We start from the raw sequence: 18,269 nt of genomic DNA on the forward strand, positions 1-18,269 counted from the left end.
AAATCCTCTCAGGACAACTTCACATCTTTCACAGAAGACACAAGACAGTTTCAGAATAAACTCATTTCCACCAAACAGTAAGCATGCACATAGTCTCACAAAACCAAGAAAAAATACCAAGAGTTCTTGAAGAGGATCAGAAAGGCTAGACATGCACTAGAGAAAGTATACTCAGGAAAACTTCTCCCGCCCTTTTCCCCTCCTCATGATTTATGGTAAAATGAAAGGGTCGTATCAAGATGGTCCCACTAGGCTGCAAAAGCAACAGAAGTTCTGGAATGCTGCAAACAGTGTACCAGATGTACCAGAATAAAGGTCAATATTTCCTTACCTAGACCTACCCTTGTTCATTATTGACTAATGCATTCTTAGACTAGTTTTGCCTACTTGAAAATTTTATAATACAAGGTAAGATAAGAAATTTATTACATACTTGCACTGCATACTGGCCACTTATAATAGAGCAAATTATAGGGGGGTTGGTTGGGTTTTAAATGATAAATGATTACACTGCTATCTCTAGGACTGGGCAGGATGCCCATGAGAAATAATTAATGTTAGAAAAGACCTTCATGATCATCAAATCCAACCTTTGACTGAACACTACCAGGTCAACCAAACCATAGCACTAAATGCCACATTTCTTGTACATTTCCAGGGATGGTTACTCCATCACCTGTCCAGCCCATTCCGATACTTAAACCCCTTTACAGTGAAGAAATTTTTCCTTATGTTCAACCTGAACCTCTCCTGGCACAGCTTCAAGCCAATTTTTTTTTGTCCTATCACTAGCTGCCTAGGAGAAAAGGCTGACCCCTACCATAAAATATGATCTTTTAGATCATAATCCATCCAAACATGCACTTGTTTTAACAGCTTGAAAGGAAACAATGAGTCATTTAAAACAACAAAGAAGTAATTTATTTTGTTGACAAATGAAAAATTAAGCTAGATGGTTCTTTTTTAGCATATGTCATTTGAGACTGTCAGGCACAGCACCATAAGGAGGTAGTCATTCAGACCCAAAGAGGTAGTAGCCTGGTACTTGAAGAATGAATGGCAGAACTGAAAATTAAGTTGTCTGTCCTGTGACACAAGAGACCCCAAAAACTGCAGTTGTAACCCAGTCCATTATATTCCAGTAAAGATTCTGGCTGATCAGCTGCAAGAAGGAATCCTTCACTTCACAGAGACTGCTCTTCAGCAATCCTGTGTGCTTTATAGATGTTACACAATAGAATGTATTTCAGATTTCCTTAAACATGGTGGGTAGGTTGGAAACTAATAGTACATGGACAAGTAGTCCTTACAAGGCTACACTTTTAGCCAATCTTACACAAGTGGCCCACACAACATTTAGGCTACAGAAGACGGCAGATTAAGCACATTCATTTTAAGAGAAGGAAAAAAAAAGTCAGAAAAATTATTTTTAGCTACTTTTGGGATCTGGATTCTGCATGTAAATTTTGACAGTGCCATGCCAGTGCTAAGGGGTTTTTTGGTAGAAACCCACAAATGAGATTTTCTTTCCTGTTTTAATGAGAAACAGCACCAGGTTATCACTTTCAGGCATCTAGATTTTATTATCTCTGATGCAGCACTTGCAAGGAAATACAGCAGGCCTAGCAGAAAGAGGCAAACCAAAGAAAAAATGTTGTACTTAATAAGGATTAAAATTCCCAAGGTTATTTCAAAAGATTATTTAAGCCCTCTGAGAAGGAAAAGCATGGAAGTGGTGTCAGCATTCCATTAACAATGCACTTATTATCCACCATCAGCTGGAAATACTAGAGAAATTGGCATCTTGTTAACACCAGAAACACTCATTTGATTACACATAGATTCTCACCCTCCGAAATGAAATGAATCCTAGGCTTTGGGAACATCACAGCACATTGGCCACTGTCACACAGGCCATTATGGTTTTAATGCACAAACTAAGCAGCAGCATGGCTACATTTCACAGACAGACTGGAAAGCTGTATCTGAATAGCAGCATGAAATCGTTTCATTAAGAACATTTTTTTAAGAATTATTGAATTTATTAAATCTAATATAAGGCTCGAAATTAAATACGAAAACATATTAAACATTAAAAAAACCCCAAGAGTGCTATCTTAGTGTCTCATAGTACGTTTCAGCTTTATCATGAGTTCCATATAGTCACAAATAAGGAAAAGGTAAAGAGTTTGGGGAGAGCAATCAACACAAACTGTATCCATGGTTCTGGTCTGGGGGCTAAAGCTGGTGGAAAAGATTCAGAGTATCACAGTTGTTGTTCTAGTGACAACACTTTATAGAAAAAAGGGGAAATGCAAAGTAGAACTGGTATTACAGGAAAACTCAATTAAAAAGGTAACAGCCCCCTTCGGGAAAGGACATTTCTGTAATGGTTATTCCTTTTGTCTCTTTAGAACCATTCCTTTTGGGGTTTACACAATTAAAAAAGCTTCACTGATATTGGAACATTTACCAGCTCTGTAACTTCCTTACTTGTTAAAAAGTGTAGGAATCCTACAACCTGGTTTAACATTTACAGGGCTTGTTAAAGGTCAGCAGCAAACAGGCATGAAAGCAAAGAGGCAGTGGTAGATTATCTTTTCAAATTGAAAGAAGGAAAGAATCACTAAAGATAAGGGGGGGAAAAAAAGTCTTATGTCCAGTAGCAGCAAGGAGTGTGAAGAAATTAAATCATCCTATCCTGGCAAGCATCCTCATTCTTCTGCAAATACCAAGGCTTTTATCATGCAGCTGTCAAGTACCAAGACACTGTTTATCATGTAATAGGACAGTGCAAAATGCAGTGGTAGAATTTTCATATTCTGCAAAAGCTTATTTAGACAGATAAAAGGAAGCTCTCTTATAGATGAATTTAAAAAAAAAAAAAAAAAAAAGAAAAAATCATACACAACCTCCATTAATTTCAGTATGAAGTCCAGTATGTTTGATGGCATTTCTATATTCATTTCCTGGTATGGAAAAGTTTTATATTTTTAATAATAGCACAGCAGACATTGATAAGGAGCAGTCAGCCTCAGAAGATGCAGCTAAGAGTTAGAGGGTCCTGCGAAATTAACGTACAACAAGCTTTGATTTGGTGAGATAAAAAGGATAAGATCAGTCTTTTTCAGAGACTACTAGTTACATTTAAGGTATGTGTCATTAAAGAAAAATTCCAAGAAATAAAGACAGTAACACGAAGATTTTGTTTCAAGCTGACTACTTGATTTGTTTGCCCCTACTGTCACTTAAGTTAGTTCATTGAAGTGCCCTCTGCAACCAGCCAGACCAGAGTAATCTTTGGAAAAGATTAAAGGGAAAAAATATCAACCTATTACTCATTTCTGTTTCTTAGATCACTATAACCATGCCTTTACTTCAAGAAAAAACCGGCTAACTTCCTCAGATACCACAGGTTTTGTGCAACAGTTTTACACCTGCCTTACACTTCATTCAGAAGTTTTAAAGACTTCTGAATGAAGAAGCTGACATCCCAAGCAAGTCCCAAATGAGCCAGCAACAGAACTCCAGACATATCAGTGAAACAATGACTTGCTGCCCAACTGTGCAAACCTTTTAAAAACCCCTCAACTCCTGCAGTTTTCTGCCCCACAGTATTCTCTCAGTCTGAATGACATGCTGGCTGTGCTCCTGAATTTCCTAAAGCAAACTGGTGTCACAGGCAATACCACTGCATGTTTGCTTTAGTCTGCAGTGCACCAGCACTTGGGATTGACTAAAATCTCCAGCAGACCAGGTCTAGAAAGAGACATGGTAATGGACTTCAAGCTTTTAGTAAATAAAGCTGGGGAAAACAACACCAAGATGCAGAGCCTACCTCAGAAGAGACAGCAGGTCTCTGAAAAGCCTACAAGAATGTTAATCCAGCAAAAGAAACCATGGTTTAGAGATGCCTTCCATTCACTGGGAATTTCAGAAGGATTCTCTGAAAAACACTACAGCATCTCATAGGGGCTACCCAACTTCACATGGGCTTCACCTGCTTGCAAGAAAGGCTTGAAGAAGAAGACTGCATTGTCAGAAATGGTTTGTTCAATGGCTTCCAAAGCATTTGCACACTGGATCCGCAGGCCAGGAGCTAAACTGGTACAGTCAGAATGGAAAAATACAGTGCTCTACTGATCCTCACACTTGTCGTTCTCACCCCTCTCTCCTCCTGTATTCATGGATGCTCAGCCATCACTATATCTGACATGTAATTTGGTTACTTCCTGAATACATTTTTGGCCAGTAGCAAAGAACTGCAGAATAGAAGCACTATCACCACCTGTCTCAACATGAAACCTGCCTGTATGCTCCAACAGGCAGCACAACTCATAAGGGATTACCCTGGAATAGTCTGGACTGTTTAGTGACCAGAGCCAATGAAGAACCCCTAGGGCTTATAAGCCCTCTTAAAAATTTTTACTACAGGTTCTCTCCACTTCTCTCACTCACCATCAGAATTCTAGGGTTTTGTGCTTTGGTGGTTTTCTGTTCTGTTGTTCACTGACACAAGACCACATTATGTTTCTGTATATTGAAATACAATAAGCTGACAATGTCAATTTTATATTCTTTAGCATTGGTCCAACTATCTCATCATTCCCTTCTTGTATTTCCCACTCTTGCCCCAACACTACCCAAAAGAAAAGTGGTGAAAATGGATCTGCCTGCAGTATTGTGAAACAAAAGATATAACCGTCCTTTCTAAAGGGCTGACTCTATGACAACAACATTACAAGACAGTCATACAAAGCAAATTCAGTATACGGAGATCACAGTGATTAAAGAATCTACAGATAGAAGGAGCGTATTTTCAAGTAAAGATTCATAAAGTTTTGTTACAGGAGAAAGACCATGAGATGGATTGGGGGTGCGCAAATTGCACAGTGTGATATTTTCTTCACTGCTTCTTTTTCTTCTTTGAATTCTTTCAAGTAAAGCCACAGATACTCCTCTTCCTTGTGATCTGAAAAGATCTCAGACAGGAGAGGAAATTCATGACTCAAGTTTCATACAATTCAGTAGCCTTCCCCCCATCCTACCATTAAACATATATTAGGCACACATTTAGACTGCAAGACTGAAAAGGAAAATATTTCTTAAGCCAACTCTGTGGCTGATGGCATTCTGCTCCTGTCAGTGTGGCAAATGGAGTCTACCACAGTGTAGTCTTCTGTATTGAGAGAGAAATTACTCCTGCCCATCAGTCACAGAGTGGATGAAGTACAAAATCCATTCCCATGATGAATAAATCAGAGTTAAAAAAGGTCAGGATGTCTTCAGTGTCTGCTGGGGACAAATCTCATTTAAGATTATTACATTCTTGTCAAGACCTTCACCAGAGTCAGTTTACTTACCTCTTTCTTCCCTTCCTGTACTTCCTCCCTCCTTTTCCTAAAGTCACTCAGCTGTGCACATATTTATTACTTTCATTTTTAACGTCACATTGTTTTCTCTAGCAAAGTAGGGTATCTTGCCCTGGCTGTAACAATGAAGACAGCTTTAAGCACAAATAGTGTCCATTCCAAACACAGCACTGGAAATGGAAAAGTACATGGGGTGAGGCTTACTCCACTCAAATCCACCCTTTAAAGACTGTAAAACTCCTAGCTGTCCAACAAGAGATGGATTTCAAAATCCGAAGGGCTGGACATCTGAAAGGAAAATTCTGACAAGTTTTAGCAACAAGAGCTAAATCTGCAGTTAAAAGTTGCTGTGCAATTCAAAGATTGCCCTTTCCCTATTTATCAGTAGCAGTGGCCCAAAAGGTCCTAGGTACTCCAAGAAAGGTTGAAGATTTGCTTTGCTGTCAACTCATTACTTACAGTTCCATTTTCCAGTGTGGCAGAGAGAAGCAATGTAGCTCAAGTGATCATCTGAGAACAAGAGCTTTTTCAGGACAAACTGAGGGCAGGGGATGGTTGGCTTCTCTAACTAAAAGCCTTCTCATGATCTCAAATCAAACCTATGACTACTAATGGACTCCAACTAGGTCCTTCTGAGAGGCTGTCAGAATATTTTTTCCAAGCTGTCCTTGCAAAACCCTCCTTATCTCCATCTGAAGTCCTCAATTTTTTTGTGCTGCAGGAAGAAGTCAGGTGAAGAAACACTCTGCTTTAGTGCTCTGAAAATAGTTTTTAGCCAGAAGCTACTATAAATTCACAGGACATTTAAAAGAACTGCTGGTATGTCATGGAGACTCCAACTATTTGGAAACACTCTTATTTGTTCCACACTTTAAGTGTCTTTACAGATTTCTGGTCTTGGCCATAATTCATGACAGCAGCAGGAAAATGTGTGTGTGTGTCTGTGTGTGTGTCCCCTACCAGCAGTTCACTTGCTGCTGCTGTTTTCCCTCTAATCTAGTCAGTCCTTGATCTGCAAGCATAAAATTTGTTCCTTTGGGGGAAAAAAAAATCATTACACACAAAAGGCTTAAAATCTCAACTTGGGAATTAGCAGGAACATTTAAAGGTATTTTTTTCCCCTGGTATTTGCCTCAAATGAAAAGAAAGCAGATACTGATACTGAAGAACAAGATAGCTTTATACAAGGCCTGCTTAGCCCTTCAACAAAATACTTTCTAATAGAGTCAATAACCCATTAAGGAACTACTCTACTTCAGGAACAATTCTGCACACAACCTGGAAGAAAAGGTTCAGCTACGGAGCTGAGAACAGCCCTGCCACAGCCACAGGAGCCAGGTGCTGAAGCAACCACAGCCCACTCACCGTGCCAGGCATAGGGATGCCCTCCTTCCTGCATCTCTCCCAGCACGGTCCCTTCCAGGAGGCACTGACAGGGGCCCTCCCAGGCCAACCACAGAATCGTAGGTCAGCAGTTCCACTCAAGAGGATTTGTGAGTTCTCACAAGCGTTGCGCATCTGTGCACAGGTCAGAGGGCACATTTTGCTTTAAGTGTAATTGAAAGTGTCCACTGAATCAGCAGAAGGGTTTTTTTAACACTGTGAAAGCACACTTCAGCTAAGGAAAATAAAGCTAAGGGTTACCAAGACTTCAACAGCTACTGTGTATGCCATGGCTTTCACTCCTTTGGATTCTTAGTACCCACAAACCCAGCTCCCTGCCTGGGTAACACTACCTTTAAAAACACCCTGCTGCTGACTGAGAAACGAGGAACTGTTTCCACAGCAAGGACCCTAACAAGGAGAGGTTAAAAATCTTGTCATAAAGAAGGGAATGAGAAGGGAAAATAAGCTTTGCTAACTCTCCAAGTCTTATTTATGAAATTAATTAGTTCATTACAAAATAAGCCCAGACCCATTTCTGCTGTCCCGGAATTTAAGCTGAGGAAATCCACCAGTGCAGTCGCGTGATGGGATAGAAGCGGCAGCGCTGCGGCTCCCGCGGGCCCGGGCGGGCGGGCGGAGGCTCCGGGCGGCCCTCGGCAGCCCCCTGCCGGGCTGCGGCAGCGCCCGGGAGCGCCAAGGAACGGAGCGCCAAGGAACGGAGCGCCAAGGAACGGGAGCGCCAAGGAACGGGAGCGCCAAGGAACGGGAGCGCCAAGGAACGGGAGCGCCAAGGAACGGGAGCGCCAAGGAACGGGAGCGCCAAGGAACGGGAGCGCCAAGGAACGGGAGCGCCAAGGAACGGAGCGCCAAGGAACGGGAGCGCCAAGGAACGGGAGCGCCAAGGAACGAGAATGCGGCCGCAGAGCATTCCTGCTCCGGACGGAGCAGCACCGCGCTGCCCGGAGCTGCCGATAACCCCTAAGAACAGCGGCTTCACCGAGGGCGCTCTGCTTCAACAACGCGCCTCGAAGTTGCTATTTGTCGTTCCCACATTTTGTCAGGAGTGTTTTAACTGCGCGAGAACAGCCGAATAAATAAATGTTTTAAAACAAATATCTGCAATCCAGCAGTGAGCTGGGAAGGTGCCGAGGCAGGCTCAGGAGAGCAGCGGGTGAGGCCCGTCCCAGTGGAGTGGCGCAGGGCAGGCTGCTGCAGCCCCTCCCTGCGGCACGCTTGGCAGGCGGCTCCTCATTTAGCTTTAAGTGTTTGTTTTTAATCGCACATGTCGGCATGCCGGGTGGTTAACTCACAATGTGTCACACAAAACAAGCCTCCTAGTTAATCAAATACCAACGAAATGTCTCATGTCATATTAATGATACTTGGATCAGACTCAGGAGGAGTAAGTTTGAAATCCAAGATCCCTCTGCTTTCCTCGCTATCACTGTGCTATACGCTGAAGTTGCTGGAAATGCGAACATCAAGAGCTGACCTCTTGTATGCTCTCACAAAAGAGGTTTTCAGTGATGCCTGTGGCTGCATTTTGAGTTTTGGAAAGATAAAAACAGTAGAGCTCACCAACATTACCAGTTCCTTAGAATCATAGATGGATGAACAGGTATTTAGGTGAACGCCTCACTCCAAAAATGAGGTCACAATTTGCTAAGAAATAAAATAAGTTATATATATATACTATAAATCTGTTCTTTCTACTGTAACAATATTTCAATACACTCATTTAATAATCCCATATGCTAAGACCCTCTCACATTTCACAGGAATGCCATGGCCAAATCTTTAGCATTATCTGCACAATAGATGTAATATTTTATGTAAAGAATACTTATTTCCTTTTGGATGCCATCTAGAAAAAATACATTAATTTTTCATAAAACAAGATCCAAAAATACAAAGCCACCTAAACTTTTTAGAGCAGGTACACCCTATTGGAGTATTACACACTTTGGGTAAAACCTGAAACAAGTAGTATATGTTACTGGTAGAGAGAGGGCATAACAAAGAAGACCAACTTAAAACACAGCCTTAGATTAAGTCTTTCTCACCACACAAGTATCAGATAGATAGAAAGAGGACAGATTCCCCATAATATGCCAAATAAACATATCACAATAGTTTAATAAGCCTACATATTAATAAGGAACATGCACTGGTCTTCAATGTGTTCAGAAAATAAAGAAGAGATAGAATTACACATGCCCATACTAGTGCAAGACCATTCTCTGTAACAATTGCTCTAGAATTCCACCCAGTTTCAAATTAGATTATTTTCTCTTACAATATTGTCCTAGAGGGTGAGCAAACTGACACAAAACCCCTCACTTTACAGCTCATTCATAAATTCATAAACAGCCTTAGAAAAAAACTATTCCTCAGAATCAGCTTGGTTTTTGTGATCTAAAATGATCAGTCCAGAAGAGGACAGATTGATTCAATTGTACAATCATACTGGTAATCAAAGTAGTGCCTCAAATTGTTCACGAACAGCTGAAATCAAGGCAGGCAGCCAGGCTGAGACTAAAGATGTTTATGAAATGTTAACTGGGCATTTCACTCGGTTCTGAGGCAGAATTAACAGCCTCATGTACCGACCTTATGATTTAATTGCCTGCTATAATACTCTGATAGTTTAGCAGTTCAAGATATCATCATTGTTAACACACTGATATATTGATTCAATTTCACTCCTGACCTGGATTTACTGCATTGCTCATTCTTATTTAGTACTTCAGACTGTAGCTATATGTAAAAGAGAGACTCACTTGACTCTTTTTTTTTAGTCCATTAGGAACAAGCAGAAACTGCTTCCTTTTTCAGCTTTCAAACAGGACTGATAGCTATAAGCCTGAAAGATTAATTGTGCTGCTTTTGGCTGGGGTAGAGTTAATTTTCTTCACAGCAGCTGGTATGAGGCTATGTTCTGGATTTGTGCTGAACACAGTGATGTTAATATAGAGATGTTTTTATTATTGCTGAGCAGGGCTTACGCAGAAAAACCAAGGTCTTTTCTGTTTTCCATGCTGCCATGGTGGTGAGGGGACAGGGGGTGCATGGGAGGCTGAGAGAAGACACAGCTGAGACAGGTAACCCCAGCTGACCAAAGGGATATTCTAGATCATATGGCATCATGCTCAGCATATAAAATGTGGGGAAAAGGAAGGAAGTGGGGGATGTTTGGAATGATGATGTTTGTCTTCCAAAGGCCCTGCTCTCCTGGGGACGGGTAAGCACGTCTCTGTCCATGGGAAGCAGTAAATTAATTCTTTTTTTTGCTTTGCTGGTGTGCACAGCTTTTCCTAGAAAACTCATGTGTTGAGATAAAGACAGTTTAGTAACTTTTGTCCTTTCAATTCTCTTTGCAAGCCCACTGATGGGGGAGTGAGTGAGCAGCTGTGTGGGCCTGGGTTGCTGTCTGGGGTTAAACCACAACATTTATTTAAGAACAATTGCCTGCATCTTTATGTTAATGTATTTTCCCCCCAAAATAAAAAATACATAGTAAAAGAACATACATTCTTTCACACAATTTCATATATCTCTAACTACTATAAAAACAGTGACAAATGTCTGCCACTTCAGCCAGGTAATAAGAAACACAGTACAAACCTCTATTGTTAGAATAAAACACACTCACTAGTAATTGACCAAGAAGTCCCTTATGACAGAGGTTTCCCACTGACCTGTCACTCTGAAATATCTTTACATTTGGATCTCACACTTTTCTTACAGTTACTGTCCCCAGGCAAATGCTAAAACTATTGTTGCCCCATCCTATGGGCAAAGACCCTCAGGGAAAACCAGATGGTCATGCACACACTTCACAGTATTTTTGTATTACCCACTGATAAGAGGTTTCCCACACTTCAGTTATGAGAACTGTTCTTCTGGAATCCACCAGGCATTTGGAAGCTATTTATGCTGCCCTTAACAGCATATGCTGTGCACACATACAACACTTAGTGACAGAATGATTTGCAGGGCATGGAGTAGGCTAGGAAAAAGGGATGCTGAGCTGTCAAAGTAACCTCTCATTAAATCATATGAAAATAGTGGAGAGGAAAGAATAGGACATAGGGAGAAATGGAATAAAAACAATTTAAATAGCTTTCATGTTAGATTTGTTTCATGTTTTCAGTCCTAGCTGTTTCTAGGAGACTAGGTAATATAGCTGCTGAATGGAAGATGCCTGCTGTCAGCAACAAGCATATAGCAACAGGAATACAGAAGGGCAGGGGGCTGAGAGAGGGAGAAAGGGGTACACACAGACGCTGTTTATTAATCACATTTCAGATTGTCAATTTCCCCCAGAGAACTAAATTAAATAAAGCATGAGTAAGCCAATATAGCCAATGGAGAATCTAAACAAAGCTTTACTAAAATGATGATAATAAATTTAATAGAAACACATTAGAACCTTTAATGGATATGAAAGTGCTTTATAATCTACCAGAAATACTAAGCCAGACTTTGTGCACAAAACTGAGCTGACACTACGGGTCATTTCTTTTGCAGAAACAAGAATGGGTTTGGCCAACAGAAGAGCACGGCTGCAAGGAATCAGTGCCTTAGAGACAGATGATACTGAAATGTTGCTCTTCAGCCTCAGGGCATTTACAGAAGTAGCTCAGGAAATGCTTTTACAGATGAGAGGACATGCCAGGTACATAAAGTCCCAGTTTCAAAGAACAGACAGCCTCACTGCTAATTTCTATTTCTGCTTTTTAAGAAACCTGCCTTTCTATTTAAGGTTATCTGACAAGTCCAATCACTTTTTTGAGGACTCAAAAAGACAAAAAAAAAAAAAAAAGAAAACAGAAAAAATGGAAAAGTTATGTATTGGGCAAAGTTCTGTATTATTTATACAATACAATCACAATTTCTGTTTCTATTTTTCAAGTATCTTTGACCTATAAAAGCCCAAAAACTTACAGTTTGCTTTCTCACCCTTCTCATTTATAAATAAGAACAGTAATTTCTGTTTCATACACAAATAATGCTATGGTTCAAGGAAAGCCAAACTACTTGACTAGAACCACAGAATAAGTCAACAGGAGAGCTAGGAATCATAGAATATCCTGAGTTGGAAGAGACCCAAAGGATCACCAAAGTCCAACTCCTGCCCCTGCACAGGACAACCCCAAGAATCACACCATGTGCCTGAGAGCATTGTTCAGACACTTCCTGAACTCTGTCAGACTTGGTGCTGTGACCAGTTCTCTGGGGAACCTGTTCCAGTGCCCAACCACACTCCGGGTGAAGCACCTTTTCCTAATACCCAATGCAAACTTCCCCTAACCCTTTTCTTCCCCCCACAATGAAGTTGCAGCCTCCAATGACATTTCCCCTCAGTCTCCTCTTCTCCGGGCTGAAGGAACCAAGTGACCTCAGCCTCTCCTCATATGACTTCCCCTCCAGGCCCTTCATCATCCTCATGGCCCTCCTTTGGATGCTCTCTAATAATTGAATGTGTTTCTTACATAGTGGTGCCCAAAACTGCACACAGGACTTGGGTTGTGCCAGAACAGAGCAGGACAATCCCCTCCCTTGCCCGGCTGGTGATGCTGTCCCTGATGCACCCCAGGGCATGGCTGGCTCTCCTGGATGCCAGGCCACGCTGCTGGGATAGATTACAGCTGTCTCTTTTTCCAGTCTTTTGCTTTTGTTACACGACCATGGAACTGCAGAGGTCAATCCAGGCTGACTGGCCATTAGACAAAAAAAGCAGATCATTTAAAGAGGTCCTCTGTAGAAGGATTTGTCTGTTGGATCTTATGAAGTAGCACACTGAAGAGAGTGGTTTGACTCAGGAGAACAGAGGAGGGCTTAGCAAATACCACAGCTTTGCATCTGCCAGCTTCACAGAACTTCAAGATACTGGTCTGGTAGACTACATACACACATACTTACCTAAGTATGTAGTATAGGACACTAAGTGCCACAGGCAACTTTGTTAAGTTACTTTACACCAGAAAAGGTAACAGAATTTAGCAGAAAGCTTGATACTGAAAGGAAATTGAACTGCTATTAACTGCATCGCTTTCCACGGTCATTTCTTTGAGGTTATTTGGATATAGGCAGTTTGCAGACAGACATACAAAACATTACTTGCAATAAGAAGATGCAAAACAGTGCAGATAAAGTTAGCAACATTTAAATCTTGGCATGGCAATTGTTGCAGCAGACATTTGGCCCAACAATAATCGGAGAAGTGCCACCCATTCATCAAAACTGGATCTGTTTATAGGCATATACCTTTTTAACATTAAACACCTGTGTCATGGATTTCAACTGAAGGTTTCATCACAGATATGATGCCTTGAAAAGGCATGGTCCTCTGGCATCTGCTGGTTTCAATAAATTGTCATGTTCTTATAGAAGAATACACCAACGTGAAGTTAACAGTCTAATTAATTTCAAATGGAATGTAGTACCTCAAATGAAACACAACTGTACTTTATTTTAGTTAGATCCATACAGATCTAGGTAAAATGGTGGTATCAAAACTCAATCCTGAATGAGCAATCCACAAAACTCCCAGATTCTTTGGATTGGAGATTCTCAAACTGTAAATAAGGAGTCCTAAAGCTTCTTACAGAAGCATGCAATATAAGTTTATCCTGCAGAAGATATAAAACAACAAAGGCTACAGGCCTCCATGGAGGCAGATTATAAGGCTCACACAAGATACTATGTTCTAAACTACTGCAAATCATCTGATTTACAGTAACTATCTCTGTGTATTCTTTACCCACAGCAAGTGTAAAACAATTTGAATTAAGAACACCACAGTTATTTGGAAAGTAAATTTCCCAAGATCTGTTACATACTGCAGAGCTGCTAAGACCCACTGCTTTTAATAAAGCTTTACTCCACAAGGCCCAATCTGTCTGCAACAAAGAAGGAACATCTCTGCTAGGTCTGAAAACAACAGAAGAGGTAGCAGACAGCTCAGACACAAGACTCAGGCTTATTGCCAAACCGATCATAGTAGGTTGGCTGATAAAATCTTCATGCTTGTTACTTAAAGACCATGGAAGAAAGCACTGGTTTGTAAACTCCCAAGAGGGACTACCACTGTTGACCAGTGGCAAAGCTTTGCAACCAGAGCACACCACCTTGAAAGGAGCTTTAGTTTATGCAGTACTACTTAGTAATGCAAGGCTGAAACAAACTATACAGCCGTACCCCAGTTTCAACAAAGTAGACACTCCTGAAATACAGTTTTTAGCAGTTTGACAGAGTAAAGCCACTTCACCCACAAAAATTAGTGTAATAAATGGGAGCTATATGCAGCAAAGAAGGTGCTGCCATTTCCTAATGGAGAACGTCACAGAAGATTTAATCACCACCAGATTTCATTGCTATCACTTTTCTTGATTAATTCAATGGAAAAGGACAGAAAAGTGATGTGATCATATCAATTAACACTGCACTGTATTAAATGATCAGCAACAGAATTCTGAAGTGGAGAATAAAGAAGCAACAGATATAGCAAGGTGTTACTGTACTTGAGTAACTAAATCTAGTTCTCTCACTGCGATCACACTTCCATTTAACATTTAAGCTCACACAGAATCTACATGAAACTAGCTCAGATATGTGGCAGGCAACACAGATCAGCCATGCTGAATTTCTTGCAAAGAAGCAAGCAGTTGATACCATTTAGAGCAGTGTGCTCCTCTGCAGAGCTCACTGGCTGGTGATGGTTAACCTTCCCTACACAGCCTGCTCTGTGAAGTGCTAAGCACACCAGCACTCCAGATGCTAATTGCTACCGCTCCCCTGCGCCTGCCTTTCAAATGAGGAGAGAAAAAAAAGTATGTTACAAGGATCGTAGAGACACTAAAGATGAAGGAGGACTTAAATAAAAACCATTTGAATTTGGCAGATGGATCACGATGTCGAGAGGTAAAGTGTCGTTAGGGCATAAACAGCCTTCTTGAGGCAGAGTGCGGAAGATTCCCTTGTAATATCACGAAGTAGCTTAGGGGAGAGGAGTTAATAGGTTTAAAGACTTTCTCCGCCTGGCAGGGCCGTGCGGGAGCGCTGCCTGGACCGCGGGCTCGGGCCGGGCGCGGCATGGCCGGGCCTGCAGCGCCCCCGCGCGGCCCCCGCGCAGCAGCGCCGCCCGAGCAACGCAACCTCGCCGCCGAGCGCAAAACCCCGCTGGCATCTGATAAACACGGACGGGGGGCGCCGGCAGGAGCTGCTCTTTTATCTCATTTACGCTGCTGCTTTAATTCAATACAAAAAAAAGTTAAATTTAACAGCAGATAAAACAATCAGATTCAGGCTACACACAGACGCCGGCCTCTGCCTTGGCTGTCTTATTTGGTATTTCTCTTGCCTCAAACGCTGCCATTCTGCACTTGGGAGCAACGTTTGCTATTCCATACCAGTTGTTACCCACACATACACCTACTTATTTAGTTATGCACACGATGGACATGTAAAATCATCCGATTATTTGTAGAAGGCCATGGTGCAGGACTGCTTAGAAACATTACAATCTATGAAGGGCAAACTTTTATTTTACTGCAATATTTACATAGAACAGTACTTCCAATTCCCCTCCTTTGAGAAGGGCAGTAAATCCGCTGTACAAGATAGGAAATGAAGTTACTATGATGCAGTCTGGGGAAATAATGGATTGTGCTAGACAGACAGACTCTGAAGAGCCTTCCATCCCTTACGCACTCATTACCAGAAGGCAAGCAGACACAGTCTCCAATTCATAGATCCCAGGAAACATGTAGTCACAACATTGTTTTATGCATTGCAAAGCATCTGATATAACTAGGGAAGCGCTGTCAGAAGAAACCAGAAATCTGAAGACCAGCAAAGATAAGAAGATGGTACTCTAAGTGGTATTTAGAACTTCAGAGTTCTTTTTCTTTCTTCAGATATTTGCAATGATTCCTGCAACTACATGTTCTTTATAGTAATTGTGATTGGTCTGTTGGTAGACAGCAACTTCTAAAGAACACGTCTGTTACTCAACTCTACCAATACCCAAAGTCAGCTATAAATTCAGCATAATCCTTTGGATTGCTCTCCTTCAGGATAAACTCTTCTATTTCTTCTCCCAAGCAGACTCTAGTTTCAGTTGTGCTCTCAACATCCTCCCTATTTTGCTACTCTTGAGGTGTAAATTCAAAAGGTACATACTGAGCTCAGACTTTATCTACTGTATCACTGCTTAACCAAATCAGCTCACCTGCTACAGTTCTTTTTCCTCACATCAGCGAAGTGGATATATCCAGACCACATACTTCTCCCAGACCATCCAATAAGTCACAGAAGTAGAATGTTTATACCAACATATTTCATTGCCATTCAAACCAGCAGGGTTGCAGGCAAAAGCACTTACTTTCATTTTAAAAAGTTAGTTTGCAAAAATAATGAGCCACACTGAAAAAACCTCTTTTGATTATACAAGTCAAAGCCACAGTCCAAAATCTAAACCTATTCCTGATAAACTGAGACAAGATGGATCTTAGTCTCCAGGCTCATGTAATCATCAGTTTAAGCTAGTGACCTGAATTCTTATTTCAACAACAGTCATTACATGCTGACTTGGCATTACTTACAAAGAAAGGAGGGGGAGGGTATATTAATATTATATCCTCCATGTATACATAGAATCATCACAACATCCTCCACATTTATTTCCTTCTGGTTTTGTAAGAGTTGCAAAAGAAACCTACCTTTCACTTACCTCTATATGCTGTAATTGTCACCAAATAGTATATGAAATGGCAGAACAAGAAATTACAGCTTAATAAGAAAACTTTAACAGAATGCTTAGCAAGAAAGGATGGGAGCAGCAACTTCCTAAAACCATCCATTTAGTTCATATTCCCTTTAAGAAAAGCTGTCAGTATAAATGCTGTATCAGCACCTTTTTCTCTTAAAGGAAAAATATAAAACACATTTATGTTTCCCAGAGACATGTCATGGTATTTTAACAGTAAGCTGCTAATAACAATCTCAGCACTCTCTGGGGTGTTTAAGCCATCTACAGTGATTATGAGTGATTGTGCTTTAGAAGCCACTGAACTGAAGACAAAGCTCAGGATGTATCATCACTTGCAGCAATGTTAGCAGCTTCTGTTCAAAAGAAAGCAACACCTCTTTTGCTGCATATATACAATGTCTGTGACTTTTGCACAGTGGGAAAAATCTGTTCCCTGTATAAATCCAGGGCATGTCATTGCAAACAAGGTTTTTAATTAAAATTGGCATTTCTGAGCCTCCTGCTGACGGACAGCATCTCATTGCCTCCTCCTCAGATGGCTAAACTGGCTTCCAAGAGAGACAGTGAAAAGAAAAAATCACTAGAATACCTAACTTTGACAAGTCTCTGCTGGGGACAATTTCAATAGCAGGATGCTGCAGAGAGAGGTAAAGAGAGAAAAGAGGACTACCTAGGAAGTCTCCCCTAATGAAGACTCAAAACATCACAAACAAGACAGTAGAGGAAGCATTTTATTCCTAAGCCTGAAGACAGAATGATCAAGCAGGATAATTTTAATCAGAAGCCATATTGTTAAAGAGAATGCAGAGCTATGTCTGCACCTCAGTGGGTAAAGCCTTCTTCCGAATGCAAAAGAAGGCTTAGGGGCTGGCTAGACCTCTGGCTGGGAGGCTGGCTAAACTGTCAGCTCTCACAAAGCTTTATCCCTCTCAGAAAACAGGCAGATACAAGTTCAAGTCAGACAGAGAAATCAGACTTCTTGGCCAGAACATTTTTCTCAGTTGATTGCAAAGAGTTTATATTGACTGCCAGCACTGTACCTTCGGGAGGCTCTTCCCGCAGATGAGGAGGCAATTCTTCACCTGTAGTCTCAGTTTCATCATCCACCATCTGTGTTTCTAAACTAGGGCCCTGCAGAACAGAACAGCAAGAGGGGGTAAATTGCAGAAAGATCAGACAGGAACCACAAAAATGGTTACAGGACTAGAGAATATGCCAGACAGCAAGGAGACAAGGAGCTCACTTCAACTGATGAGAAAGAAAACTGCTGGGAAATTTGTTTGCAGTCAAATTCCAGAAAAGGAAAAGTGGGGAAAAAAAAAAAAAAAAAGAGGACTTTTCAAGATAGCATGCAAAGTTACAATGGTCTTAAGTGACTGAAAATGAGAAAATTAACAGTGAAGCACAATACCTAAACTACTATTTCCAAACACATAATGCACTAATAAATTAAAATTTCCATTTATCAAGGACAGCAGCAGATCCACCATCAACTAGTGTTTTCAGGAAAAAAACCCTTATCTTTGTCTTATCAAGACTAGATTCTGAAATGCCACTTTTTTCAAAGGAAAACAAAGCAAACTGGTTAACAATCTTCCAACTTATGCAGGTCCATTGACCATGGAGTTTTCCGCTACAAGTCCAACACATCCATTTGTGCCTCTAAGTGTAATATGCCAAACTAACCATTCCTGAAAAACTACTGGACTACCCTCCCAGGTTTTGCATTTCCATGT

The 18,269-nt window shown here is 41.0% G+C and overlaps 1 protein-coding gene across 1 annotated transcript in view; it reads right to left on the bottom strand.

Annotated features, from left to right (window-relative positions):
- Positions 1-18,269, bottom strand: part of LOC102107598 (transmembrane protein 263-like) — a 200,877-nt gene that overhangs the window by 170,086 nt on the left and 12,522 nt on the right. The window contains exon 2 of the mRNA XM_088058195.1: positions 17,574-17,664. Within this exon, the coding sequence (XP_087914321.1) occupies positions 17,574-17,664 (91 nt within the window). The remainder of the gene's footprint in view (positions 1-17,573; positions 17,665-18,269) is intronic.

Source organism: Pseudopodoces humilis, chromosome 7 (assembly GCF_049639895.1).
Source record: "Pseudopodoces humilis isolate 2021_Gansu_Grassland_sample_001 chromosome 7, ASM4963989v1, whole genome shotgun sequence".
NCBI classification, from domain to species: domain Eukaryota; kingdom Metazoa; phylum Chordata; class Aves; order Passeriformes; family Paridae; genus Pseudopodoces; species Pseudopodoces humilis.